Below are 13,712 nucleotides of genomic sequence, written 5' to 3'. Positions count from 1 at the left end.
TTTTGTTTAGACTTTCCATGAATTTGAGATGTTTTTTCCTTATTGCACCATATATGGACAAGCTTTTGGATGTGTGATCAATGAGTTTTGCTATTAAAGTTTTAAGGGTAGAACTCAGGTTATCACCCAAATTAAGTGTAAGGAATGCACCTTTATTGAATTTTGTGAAGTGTTTGTAGAAGAGAATTTCTATCGTGATCCTGTTAATAGGGTATAGATATAGTTGATTTTTCCACCAATAAGAATCAAGTTGTAAAATTATATTGTTATTTTAAATTTTAATGATAATTGATAAAAAGAAACTTTAAGTTTTTCCAAAAAAAAAATTGTTAAAATTTAAACGAAAAAAAAATAAAACCTTGCTAATAAGCGTATAACAGGCAACATGATATGACAACAATTGAAGAAAATCGTAAAAAAATTCAAATTACTTTTGCTTGAGTGTAAAAATTATATCTATATTTATATATAAATGTGTCTTCTATGCATGTGGACTATTTTATCTATAAAGGTGCTTGAGTTATAAAACAATATAACTGGTACATTACTTTATCTTACAACAATAGCCTAGGGTGTAGGCTTTGATGCATGTGGCCTCCTTGACTAGGACATGGACTCATCATTCATGAATATTATCTATTTACCTTGATAGATTTATGCTACACACAGGGAAGTTTGTTTAAAATTAAATAAATGTTTTTTAAAAAGCAGAAAAGATTTGTTACTTCAAAAAAGAAAACAACTTTAAAAAAAAAATAGAAAATTCTTTATTTTATTAAAAAAGTAGTTTTTTAAAAAATAAACTTAAACAAACAATTTCATTATTTTAGTATAGTATTTTTCCACTTTTCTAAAGGGAACTTTGTCAAAACCTCAGCATACCTAATGTATTGAATTTTTCATTAATTTTGAGGGTTAAGATAAGTAAAAAAAAGTTTAAGGAAAGAAATTTGGTTTGTTTTTTATAAGTTTTTTTTATATAAAAAGAAGCATACACTTAATTTTCTAGAACGTGTCACAACTTTCTTGTGATAATATATGTAGGAGGATATCTTTCAACCCAAAATACAACTCTGGGTTCAGAAATTAAAATAGTTTATTATCTAAATCGTAAAACTCCAAAGCAGCATCTAATGAAACTGTGCTTTGCTGTGTATTTATGTTACACGGTTTAATTTATGAAATGTATCAAATTTAGCGGGTTTAACCGCCTCGCAAGTCCTCATCATTAGGTGTTTAAAATGCAAAATAAAAACAAAAATCAGCATGATTCGGGCATGAGAAAAGTTGCAGAAAGGAAGAACAAAATCGTTGGACTAGATTATGAACTAATCAGAATTATGTAATGGCCACACGGATTATCCAAAAACATTTAAGTTACAATAGTTCTATCTGTAAAAAAAAACCTGTATCGTTGATTAGAAAAAAATTATTAAATTTCTTAACGATTATTCTATAATTAATGGTTAGCAAAACCTTAATTTTAAAGCTTTATACACAATTTTCTATTAATATAGATATATTTAATATTTTCTATTAAAAATAAAATAATTTCTTTTTTTTTAAGTGTTGAGTATTTTAAAACAAATCAAAATATTTAAAGTAGCAAATAATATGAGGAAAAAGAATAGTTAACAGAATTTAATTTTTTATATTGTCGTTTTAATTTTTTATTGTAAATTAATTAGAAAATCCTTTTAAACATTACTTCTAAAATAATTATCATAAAAATAAATAATTTTAATGATATAAAAATCTATAATTAAATATTAATATAAAATTTATATTGTTATTATGTTTGAATTAAATTCATAATTTACATGTTTTTACTAACCAATGCCTTAAAAATAATGAGACATTTAATAGCATTGACACATTTCTTATCATAAATTTTAATGACTTTTTAGTCATTAATTTTTAATAGTTAATACAATTAATCTCCAAAAATCATAGTATGTAGAATATATATACATATAATTAATAGCATTTCTCTCCAAATGAAAAGTACTAACATTTAATTTGGAATTGATATTCCACCCATCAAGTAGTCAAGGCTGGTTGCGTTGCCTTGTGGGTGACGTTTCTCTAGGTCATTAATATGCCTTGGTCCTTGGAGAAGATACTGCTAATAATTCAGCTTCAGCCAAAACAAAAGAAATGACGTGAGTTCTTTCATCATTTATTGATTTTCATAATGAAATTTGGCATGTGAGTGGGTTGAGTAAACTTCATTTTTCAAGAACTGAATTGGGTTTGCTTTGCGCAGCAAGGGACTTGATGACGAGTTTTTATTTAGTTTACCTACCAAAGTACATCTTCCTAAGATCTTAAAAGCTCCCTTCATACACGCTGTCAAAAGTGCACTTCTACGTCACAAATAGTGTAAAAGTAAAACTGTTTACATGGAATGCTGCTTTCTATTTAGAGATATTTTAATACAACAATATGTTTCCTATTTAATTCTTTTCTTATTTTTATCTCTTTTAATCACATTTTTATCTTTTCTATACACATATTTATATTGAGTTACTTTATTAAGTATCATTAGTCATCTAAGTTTTTTAAAGCTCCCGAATCCTAGTGTACCTGACGTCTTTTACAACCATAGTTGGGGGCTCAATATATGTGGGATTTTGTGGACCCATAAAATCCTGCAATCATAACATCAATAATAAAAAATCTTTCATGAAAAAACAAATTTATAGTTGGATTTTCATGGAAACAGAAATATAATCACTAAACGGTTCGTTTAATTAATATTTTTTTACGATTAATTTTGAAAGAATATTAAAATCAGAAAAATATTTTAAAAAAATTATTTTTATTAGAAATACTTTGTTCTTTTAAAACTAAGATACCATTAGTTTACACATTGAAAAACCAAAATAATTATTTACCTCTTATTAGAATTATGCTTACTGTATATACTTGGAAGAGAGTGTCAAACAACATATTTTCTAACATTATTTATTATTAATTAAAATTTATTAAAATATGTAATTACAATTGTAAAACTCAATATGATTTACATTATTTTAAATATGAATAAAACATTATTTTAAGTTTAACAAATATTTCTAACTTGAATGTTTTAAGGTGTTAATTAATCTGGTTGAGTAAGATATATAGTTGTGCAAGAAAAAAAGAAAAAAGAAACTAGAAAAACTTAAGCAATGTACAGTGGGCTAAAGAGGTCGGTTTCAATGTAATTCAAAGGCAAAAATACACAACGTATCTGATGCAGGAAACAGAGTCTAGGGATAGAAGAACACATGATTCAAGGGCCAAGGCAAGGGGTGTGTACGTAGAATTAGATAATCTCCACCCTAGACTTTCTCTTCATTCATATGCCATAGCAGGCTAGTCCTTTCTTTGCTGGACACTAAATTGACTGAACTGGGTAAAATGAAGTGAAGTGATTTTTGTCCAAACTGGAAGTATTTAAGAGACACTTTTTGTTCTGATGAACCGCGATGTGGGTGAGGGCATATATTCTTCACTTCGTCTTTTTCCCATAGCTTTGGCGTTTTTACCTTGTCGTTTTTTATTTTTTAGGTTCTATTTACTCCTAAGCTTCTCTTAACAAATCATTACTTGAAATGACAAACTAAGAAAATTAAATTAAATACAATATAAAATAATGCTAATATTATATTCCATTTCCCCTAAAAAATGGATAAAAATCAAGAGTATTAGCATTAGAGCTTGTTTGGTCTCTTATCACAAACGTAACTTTTTTTTTTTCACATCGGGAAGTAGAACTTATAACTTTCAAATTTTGTAGCATAATAATAAACGTGATTTCCCGTTTCCAAACACGCATCAGGTGGTCAAACTCAATCTGTCAAAGCCCAGAAATTTTGTTTCCATGCGTTTGTACATGCTAGGAACTTTTTCTTCGTGCTTGCTTCCGCACAGCAAATTGGGGAAAACCTGGTCCTAAAGAAACTCACCTCGTTGGCTAAAAGAGCCTCCACCTTTAAGCACGTACAAGACCCATAATAAATTTTAAAACCAACAAGAACCCAAGTTACTGTTTTCCATGATAAATATGACATATGTCTCCATGAATTTAAACAAAAACCATATTAAATAATCTTACAAAGAAGAATAATTATTCGCATCCTGTAAAACTTGCACAAGAAACAAAAGCTCAGTACATCTACAAGGGACAAAAAATTAAGCTAGGAAATAGAAAGAAAGAAATACATGGCAGAATTATTATTATGGTCTTACTGTCCCTAGTGAAAAGAAAAATAGGCATGGCATATTATATTTTTACACCATTGGTTAGATAAAAAAAAATGTGAAAATGAGAGAGTAGAGGGCAAAAGAAAGTAGAGGCAGAGAGCAAGTGTGTCATTGTCACATTATACTTTGATAGCCATTCTGGCATGCTTTCTTTGCTCCACAGCGGAGTACACCACCACTGTCCACTGGTACACTCTTGGCATTTTCCCTTTCTTTTTTCATTTTTATTTTTAAATCCCACTCTCATTTTCCCTTCCACTTTTCCAATTCCTTCACTTCACACTCTCACACTCACAGACACAGTCTCTCTAATCTAATGGATGCAAAGTCTGCTGAAGCTGTTGTTCCCTTAGAACCATTGAAGTATCAGGTGACTCTCTCAGTAGAAGAAAAAAAATATATTTTTGTGTTGAACCCTTGAAAAATTTCGACTAAAGTTTGTTTCTTCTCTGTTTCTTAGACATGGTTCTTGAAAGTTTCGATCCACTGTGAAGGTTGCAGGAGGAAAGTTAAGAAGGTTCTACAGAGCATTGATGGTACCCAGCTTCAACACCCAAATTTTTCCTTCTCTGCATATTCTACAACAGGAAACTATTTCTGCGTACCCTGTTTTTTCTTTCTACAGGGTCTCAAATTTCACTATGCTAACTAAATATCCCTGTCATTTTCCCTTACCGTTTATTACCATGTTTTCACTGTGCTCTACTGTGCACTATTTTTGGGTTGTTATGGTGACAGGGAATTTTCAATTTCGTGTTATTTCGCAGGTGTTTTTACCACAACGGTTGACCCGCAACAGCAAAAAGTAACCGTCACTGGAAGCGTTGGAGTTGAGACGCTCATAAGGAAACTGGTCAAAGCCGGAAAACACGCCGAGATTTGGCCGGAGAATCTCGCCGCCGGGAAGGGAAAGAACTCCGGCAAAGACAAGAAGCAGCAGCAGCAGCAGAAGAAGAAGAAGAACGAACAAGGAGAACCAGAAAGCGCGGTAAACAACTCTACTACAACAAATGCAGAACAAAACACTAACTCTGGCACAAAAAAGGGAATTGAAAAAAATGCTGGCGAAAACAAGAGCACCGGAAACTCAAAGTCCGGCGGCGGAGAAAGTGAGGCAGCGAAACCGGAGAACAAGGGTGGTCAAAGTGAAGGGGGTTCTGGGAAGAAAAAGAAAAAGAAAGGTCAAAGCGGTGGAGTGAGTGCAGCATGTGGTGATGCACCTGCGCACACTGGATCGGAGGTGCAGTGTTCTGGGCAGATGAATCTGAGCCCTACACGTCAGCAATCATACGTGTATCCTGAAACATACTGTTATCCTCACCAAGTGGTGTATCTAGCAACTCACAACAACAACAGGTTATGTCCCATGCCCATGGGAACAATGGGTGGTCCTTCTTACTATGTTTCATCATTGCCCTACATGTGTGCAGGCTTCGACCATGACTCTCCTTATTATCGCTTTCAATCTCCACCCTTCGAAATCTTCAGTGATGAGAATGCCAACGGTTGTTCTATTGTGTGACCAAAGATAAATCAAATAAACATAGTGCTTTTTGTTTCTTTGATGGTCCCAGGTAGAGGTAGTTTTTTTTTTTTTTTGTTTTGTTATGTTTTTGTATTTTGAGGAGGGAAAAATCGAGCTTATGGCATATACGTTGTGCTCTGTCCTTGGATTTTCTAGGGGCTCACTTTGCTGCATTTACTACTCCAACACTGAAATATGCCCAACCTTACCTTATTTTGATCTTTTGGACCAAGCTGTAAATAATATTCTAATATGGACCCTTTTAATATTTCATGTCATGTGTATTAATATGATGTATGCTGCAAAGAGATGGAAGATAAAGATAAGATACCGTGTCAATGTCATGCCCAAAGGGCATTCCATGAGGACTGTGGTGTGGCTGTTCCAGCAAAGTAGAGGCAACAACGAAATGAAGCTTAATAGAAATTATAAATGTGATAAGAGGGGTTGACATTGGCTTATTTTATTCTACATGATTTGAGAATGAATTGCAAATTGTGTAACTTACAAATTAGAATCTTTCTTTCATGCCAGGTAAGTGGAGGATCTTAATTCGAACTTTAACAGTATAACTATTCAAACGAAATGATAATTCAGGAAATTTAAAAAAGAAAATCAATTTGGAGTACTTGAATTTAAAACATTTATGCTAAACTTAACCTGGAGTATAGTTGTTAATCTTCTTTGGGAGTCACGGCTTCATAATTTTCAACAAATTCAGGGGACTCACTGCATTTGCTCCATTAACGAGGACACTTGTGAAGTCCATTGACCGAGCCGTGATTAGTGCCGCGTTTGTTTGCTGTTTTTTTGGTGCATGGTAATACAATTTCCTCGTTGTGAAGAATAAAATTATGCCTTTTATTTAAAAATAGGCTTACATAAAAATAAAATAATAAGACCATTTGGTATTCACCCTATAAAATAGAGATATCTATTAAGAATTATAGTTGTTTATGCGATTTTTTCTTTTTTTATAGTTAATATTGGGTACGAGCAGTGTATAAATTATGAATTGTTATAACTGCCAAATTTGTGTAGAAAAATCAGTATTACTTTATGCCACGGGTTAGTATCACATACCAAAAGGACTTGTCCTTTCTTGAAATTCCACGTTTGGGTCAAAATAGGATCAGCTCAAAGTCAAATTATGTTGTTCGAATAATGTAGATATGCTGAGAGGTTATATCATTGTTCTCTCATTTCGTCCAGATTCCTGAAATCAACTTGTCTTCTTGAAAAAAGCAGAAAGAGTTTGAATCAATTTTTCTAATTGCATCCAAGAAGTATTAAAGAAATGATTATAATCTTGGTCAGTATATGCTTAATTTTTGTTAGCCAAATCCCATTTTACACATTTTTGGCACAGCATCTAATAAAGTCGTCAGTATCTTACTGATGCAAGACAACTGTATGTAAGTACTTAAGAATGTAAAAAAAAAAAGAAAGTAAATAAATAAATTGAGGATAAAATGATTTGAATATTCTAAAAGAAATTAATCAAATTTAAATATTAATATTGGATACAGGCCTGAAAGCTAAATGTGCATTTTTGAGAATCCAAGCAATACTACTACCCGTGTTCTATTCTCTGTGTGCTATCTTGTATACTACAGAAATTTATGGTGTTAGAGTTATGTTGTACTTATACTCTCCCCTACTTTCCAATACTATATAACAATTTTAGCGCAAATAAATATGTATACAAATTCATGGTTCCATGATGAGATATGAGGCAACAATTAATGTTCCCTGCATTTTCCATGTTGTTAAGCCACCCCATGTGAGTCATTCAGCTTGTGGACCAAAACCATTGTGAGCATCAATGAAATAAAGTGGAAAAAAAAAGTATTAAAGGAAGAAACATGTGTCAAGAGTAGTCCATTATCAGAAGGTTGAAGCCCGAGAAGATAAAAAGGTGATGATAGGTGAAACAAGCAGTCGTGCATTGAAGTGAAATACAGAGCGCGATAGGACAGTGCCCTTGAAGTGATAAGGAATAATATTTTAAGAGAGGAAAAACTGTTAAAAATTAATAAACCCTTTTATTTTTAGTATAATTTTTTCCTTAAAAAACACGTGTTTTTTTTATAGAGGGAAATTCTCCTTAAATTAAATAGGATTATTATTATAAATGATAAAATTCTTCCTCTAATTTTTTAATATAACTATAAATTCATGATTTAAATTGAAGATATTTAAGATGAAATAATCTTGTATAAGTTAATTCAGGTGCTTCTAAGTGATTTCAATAGCCTTTTGCTCTTATGTTTTAACTTTAAATTAAATATATTTTTAATTTATGCAAATACTAAAATGCTTTTTTAGTCTCTAGAATTGACCCTTATTCATAGAAATATGTTAAGTGCCATCATTGTTCTCTATAAAAAAATCATCTTTTTGGACCTTTCGTTGAAGAAAATAAAAACTATATATTACGCATTTTCATAAATAAAGAAAAAATACTTTTTAGAAATTAAAAATTAAACATTGTACTATTTAAATTCAAGTGTCTCCTAAAAAATTCACAAGAGTCTATAATGTATGAGATTTTAGGTTATTAATATCAAGTCTATCATGTTTAAATTTAACTTGTTTAAATAATGAAAATTAAAGTAGTAGTTGTTACAAAATAATAATAATCTAGTGGTGCATTTAACATGTCATATTTGAATAGTTGATTGTATTGTAGCTTTCACCTTTAGTATTAATAACTTAGGGTAAATAGTCATTTTGGTCCCTGAAAGTGTAATTCGCTGTCAATTTGATCCCTGAATTGAGATAAATTGTAAAATAGTCCCTGAGATAAATTGCAAAATAGTCCCTGAAAGTGCAATCTGTTAGTCACGTTAATCCCTGCCGTGAATGGAGTAGTTAACGTCGTCAATTTTCGCTGATGTGACACGTTTAGTGCCACACAGACATGCCACGTAATGAGGGACCAAAGTGACATTAAACATTTATTTATTTAAATAATGTTTTTTTAATTAAAAAACAATCAAAAGTCACGTTACAGGGACTAAAACAATATAAACGTATCTCTTTCAGGGACTAAAATGACAGTTACATACAAACACCACCATTGACAACAATTGGATTAAGAACATTTCATAGACAATTGTTCTAAACATCTTCATTTCAATCCCCATACAATCAAGCTTTGAGTTAACTTGAGCCTTCCACATTGTCTTATCTTCCTCTCTTCCAAATTGTCTTCTTTGTTCTATGGAAAATGTCCCAAGTGAATCATCAACTCCAAATGCTTCAATCAATTGATCAACCCAAATAAAGTACCCACAATATCCAACTTCATCTTGAAAAGCCCCAAATAGAAATCCTAAATCAAAACTCCCAATGTGAAATCAAAACCCTAAATCAATAAATGTGAAATAGACATACCTTATTAATTGAACAAGTGAAAAATGTCCTTCCTCTGTTAATATTTGTTCCAGCAACACACCTAACAGCCCTTCTACCACAACCACAAAAAAGAACAACTTGTGATGAAACTCTTGTTCGAGATGATGATGCATTGCTCCTCTGCGACATTGTTGATAGTAAGAGAGAACGAAATGGTGCGATTTTTGAGGTCTATTGAGATGATTAGAAGTGCAAATATGGAGGAGGAGGAGAAGAGAACATAGGTTCTGTTTAAGGGTTATGTTAAAGAAGAAAAAGAAGAGGAGGAAGATATATGAGGGTTTTTTACTTTCGTTTTGGTCCCTCATTTCATTAAAATAAACGAAATTAGAAATAAAAAATCCACATAATCATGTTTGTGTGATACTTAACGAACCACATCAGCGATAACTGACGGCGTTAACTACTCCATTCACGGCAGGGACTAACGTGACTAACAGATTGCACTTTCAAGGACTATTTTACAATTTATCTCGATTCAGGAACCAAATTGACAGCGAGTTACACTTTCAAAGACCAAAATGACTATTTACCCTAATAACTTAATATACCTGCATTATTTTGGGTACATTCGTGGGTCCACCGCCCAAACAAGGAAAATAAACTATACCTTCACATTAAAAATGCTGGGCATATCAACATTTAAGGGTAAGGAGTGTAATTGTTGAGTTCTAAGTGCACATAAAAAACGGTGATACTGCTATGCTATCAATGTTTACAAATGATAGGACCTGATAGTTCTCGTAAGATGTCATATATACATTTTAAATACCACAACTTGAACCTAGGAAATATTACTTAACACGAGAGCGTCCTGTGAAAAAGCTCCATAGGTACAAAGTTTTGTTTTTTCTTTTTTAACTTTTTTTTTTTTTTGAAGTGGCAAGTCTTAAATGCAAGTTGATGCCTTTGAAGTACGCTGATTCATCCCAAGCATGATTACAATTACGGTCACGTCGTCATGGTACTTCCTTCTCCTCCCAGCTGGAATATTCATCAACTCTTCCATGCTAAGACCTGCATGAGCGTTACTTAGCTAACCAATAATCATAAAATACAACAAATAAGCATTTACATTGATGAAAATAAAATTAAATTTAGAATTAGATCTTGAAAATAACCGGCAGAATCAGCTGCTCTAGCTACAAGCTGCTCTATGAGAAACTTTGCTGGATCACCAAAAGGATTGCTCAAGATATAAGACTCCACAAGCTTTACTGCCTCATCATTGCTGAAGAAGTCAAATAAACCATCACTCCCTACTATAACAAATTGATCGGAATTTGAAATTCTATGGACATTCAATGATGGTTGCGTGGATATGTATGGTGGGCTTTTAAGATCCCGAACTCGAAGGATTCCCATCAAAGCATCATTCAGATTTTTCTGCAGGAGAATAAAATAAGAAAATTAAATCTATGTTTGGTACTTGGTAGGACAAAGATTTATTCTTTGCAATCGTCCATTCACAGACACAGTCAGTAGATTGAATTTTAAGGGTTTATAATTATCACATTTACTTGCTAAAATATCAGTACCCAAAATCTTATAGAAACCTATTGGCTGAAGTGTAAGAGAGAATACTAACCTTTTTCAAGTAGCCAACTCCAAAAGCTCGAGTAACCTTCAATTTACCTTTCACTTTTCCTCCTATAACGATCTTGGGATCATCAGGATGATCAGCCAGAAGTCTAGCTCTTTCAACTTCATTATCAACAGTATGATTATCTGTAAGCTGTATAGCCTCGAGTCTCTCTCTCTTATCCATTCGATCAACTGTAGTGCATGTTGCCAATACTGCTCTGCTGTCACCTAGATTAAGGGTATACAAATCATTGCCGTGAAGAAGCACAAGTAAAACACAAGATCCAATAGAAACTAAATCAGGACGTTCCTCCATTTCCTGCTCAACCATGTACAAGAAGTCATTCTCAGCCTGACTAATAGAACGTTCAAGGATATCAAGTACCCCATATGAAAATGAATCACATGATACTTCTGACTTAGTAGATGGACTACACTTTGCAAAACAACCATGATTAGAATCGTTTATTCCCTTAAATCTTGACAGAGATTGATCCTCGTGATAAATAAGACTATCATCCAACTTATATTGCAGGGATCCACCCAAGCATCCATCATCGTAAGCTTTGACGGAACCCGGCTCCAATTCCCAAATTAACTTGTTAAAGTAAGATATGATGGTGTCATACAGGGTACCAGCCAGAAAGTCAGCTGCATCTCTTCCATTAAAGCCGTCATATATTGCACAGAAGAGCCACCCATTTTCTTCAGAACAAACTGCTTGAACTCTATCTTCACCAGCAGCTCCTCCTGCTACTTGGACTTCCTTAGCATTAAGAAAACCTTCACTTCTGGAAGGATCACTCATGGATTTTAATGTGCAAGAGTCATATTCAAGGATATCACTTGTAGTAGAAGGACTGCAGCTAAGGTAAGTGATATGAACCCTCATGTCCTCATCAGTAAGACAGACTATTTGGGAGGGAGGATGATAGTATGTCCAACTTTGAAAGACTTGGTGAAGAGGTTACTTTTCGAAATGAATTAGGAGAATCCCAACTTGGAAGGATTTCTTCTCCTATCTTACCATTGCAGATGTTTGTGTTTGCTAATGTAGCATTTGCACTTAAGGCTGCACCTGAAAAGCAGGAGAAACTGCTTGTTCTACGTACTCCAGGAAGGATTTTGCAGCCACTGGCAACTTCACAAGGAATACCTCTATCGCTATTGCATTTATAGCCAAAACTTATTTTTAAATCTCCTTCAGAATTAAGCATGTTTACCCTGCATTAAGAAATTCATTCTCAATAGTATCAGTATCACAGGTAAATATATATACTAAAAAGCAAACGTATAGTTACAAATTGCAGATTGCAGAAAGGCAAAAATCCGCTATATCAAATAGCAGATAGCATCACGGCCAAATAGCAGAAGTCACATAATGGTTGAAAAATATGATATACATTAATTATACATGAATAGAAAGTTAATATGCAAATAAAAACAAAATGAACAAAATTTGGCATAATATTAACTCAAAAAAGTTCAATTGCCTGGAGACTCATTGGAGATGACAAAAGGATGCAGGACGCATGACACAACCACGACACCCATAGCGGCCGCAATGGCCGACAAAGTGGCAATCGTGGATCCAAGGAATTTGATGCAATAACGCTTTAGCGGCTATTTAACAACTCTATAATAGCCATATTATAGTATAAAACTGGAACAAAAGATTTCCCATATTATGCCCAAACAACAGTGTCATTAAAAAAATTTAAAGCTAACATCCAAATGTTTGTATGTATTTATTTGTGAACAGAGAATGGGAGAAAGAAGGTTGAGAGGGGGGAGTATCTAACAACTAGCAAGAAGCAACAGGCAATTCCCTCCACTTGCTCAGTCACTTAACTTTTCAAAGAAACTCAGGATACCATAACAATTTGATATGAGATCCCAAACAATACAATATATGGCTGGAATTAGATCATCTAGCCAAACAATTTGAATACAAGAAAGGTTCATAACAAGACAACCAAAACAATGAAAGTCCAAATTGTAGTGACTGCACAAATGATTCAAAATAGCTAAGAAAATAAAAGGAAGCATAATTGAAACCAAATATGCACAGCAACATTAGCTTCAACCCCAAGAATGTAAGCAATATACATAAGCCGGATGATGATAAAAAATTCAACTACAGAGCTTATATCCGCTTGTAATAGTGTAAGCCGGTATAATATAATTCTTTGAATTGAAAATCTAATTTAGTTGAACCAAGCTACAGAGCAAACAGCTTAACAATGCCCCCGAATATACCAATGAGCAAATTTTGCTTGGCACGAATGTAAGTAACAGTTGGATAGCAAATGCATTAAGAATCCAAATCGAATCGAAATGGGTTTAAGTGGGATAGTATGCAAGCAATCCAATGAATTGATAAGAGAGAAAGAAAAGGAACTGACCAGTGGAGAGAGAGTATGACTTAGCAAATCACGAAAGGGCAGAGAAAGAAGAAGGAAATATGTTGTGTGTTTGCGGCAACAAGTGGGAATCCGTATCATATTGAAATTGGATTTGGATGGTTTAGATTTGCCAACAAACACTTTCTCTTCTCTTCACTCTTTATAGGCTCACCAACCCTGACTTTCATTTTACCCACGTTACCTTTGTCAGCATTACTAAATCTTGCTTTGCTTGACTCTTTTTCTTAATGTTTTCTATTCACCCTTTATCATTAATAATAATGTGTGCTTTTATATTTTTTTACAATTTTTTTTAGCTCTATGTTGAAGTTTCAATCTTATTATCTTTATATTAATAGAAGTAAAAGAAAATATCTTGAAGGGAATTATTATACATTTGAATGATAAATTTTTAGATGATTTATCTCTAAATATTTTTTATAATTATAAATTAATTATTATCAAGTAATTATGATAAGTATTTGAAATTTTGAATAATTAGATTAGTTATTATCAATCTAATTTAA

The 13,712-nt window shown here is 32.7% G+C and overlaps 2 protein-coding genes across 3 annotated transcripts; one reads left to right on the top strand and one right to left on the bottom strand.

Moving 5' to 3' along the window:
• Positions 1 to 4,300: 4,300 nt before the first annotated feature.
• LOC100808829 (heavy metal-associated isoprenylated plant protein 35) lies at positions 4,301 to 5,989 on the top strand. Of its 2 annotated transcripts, XM_003528596.5 has the most exons (4): positions 4,301 to 4,439; positions 4,549 to 4,621; positions 4,712 to 4,787; positions 5,019 to 5,989. In XM_003528596.5, exons 2-4 carry the CDS (start codon positions 4,568 to 4,570, stop codon positions 5,771 to 5,773), a joined length of 885 nt encoding a protein of 294 aa, XP_003528644.1. In that variant the 5' UTR covers positions 4,301 to 4,439; positions 4,549 to 4,567; the 3' UTR covers positions 5,774 to 5,989. The 2 variants fall into 2 exon arrangements, with proteins under 2 accessions (XP_003528644.1, XP_014633712.1); XM_014778226.2 differs by having other exon boundaries at positions 4,311 to 4,621.
• A 3,684-nt stretch (positions 5,990 to 9,673) lies between these two features.
• LOC100808304 (probable protein phosphatase 2C 40) lies at positions 9,674 to 13,135 on the bottom strand. Its single transcript, XM_041017436.1, has 5 exons — positions 12,839 to 13,135; positions 11,687 to 12,004; positions 10,785 to 11,655; positions 10,318 to 10,582; positions 9,674 to 10,213 (listed from the first exon to the last, which is right to left on the bottom strand). The coding sequence occupies exons 1-5, from the start codon at positions 12,889 to 12,891 to the stop codon at positions 10,086 to 10,088; spliced, it is 1,635 nt and encodes a 544-aa protein (XP_040873370.1). The 5' UTR covers positions 12,892 to 13,135; the 3' UTR covers positions 9,674 to 10,085.
• Between the last annotated feature and the right edge of the window lie 577 nt (positions 13,136 to 13,712).

This window comes from Glycine max, chromosome 7 (assembly GCF_000004515.6).
Source record: "Glycine max cultivar Williams 82 chromosome 7, Glycine_max_v4.0, whole genome shotgun sequence".
Classification (NCBI taxonomy): domain Eukaryota; kingdom Viridiplantae; phylum Streptophyta; class Magnoliopsida; order Fabales; family Fabaceae; genus Glycine; species Glycine max.
Note: the sequence above shows the minus strand (reverse complement) of the source record. Positions and strands in the feature narration are given on the sequence as shown.

Coding starts and splice junctions, on each gene's coding strand:
- LOC100808304 (XM_041017436.1), bottom strand. CDS start 12,891: ATGTATATTGCTTACATTCTTGGGGTTGAAGCTAATGTTGCTGTGCAT. Junction 10,583..10,784: donor GAGTTGGCTACTTGAAAAAG/GTTAGTATTCTC, acceptor ATTCTCCTGCAG/AAAAATCTGAATGATGCTTT. Junction 10,214..10,317: donor TAGAGCAGCTGATTCTGCCG/GTTATTTTCAAG, acceptor ACGCTCATGCAG/GTCTTAGCATGGAAGAGTTG.
- LOC100808829 (XM_003528596.5), top strand. CDS start 4,568: ATGGATGCAAAGTCTGCTGAAGCTGTTGTTCCCTTAGAACCATTGAAG. Junction 4,622..4,711: donor TAGAACCATTGAAGTATCAG/GTGACTCTCTCA, acceptor TCTGTTTCTTAG/ACATGGTTCTTGAAAGTTTC. Junction 4,788..5,018: donor GGTTCTACAGAGCATTGATG/GTACCCAGCTTC, acceptor GTTATTTCGCAG/GTGTTTTTACCACAACGGTT.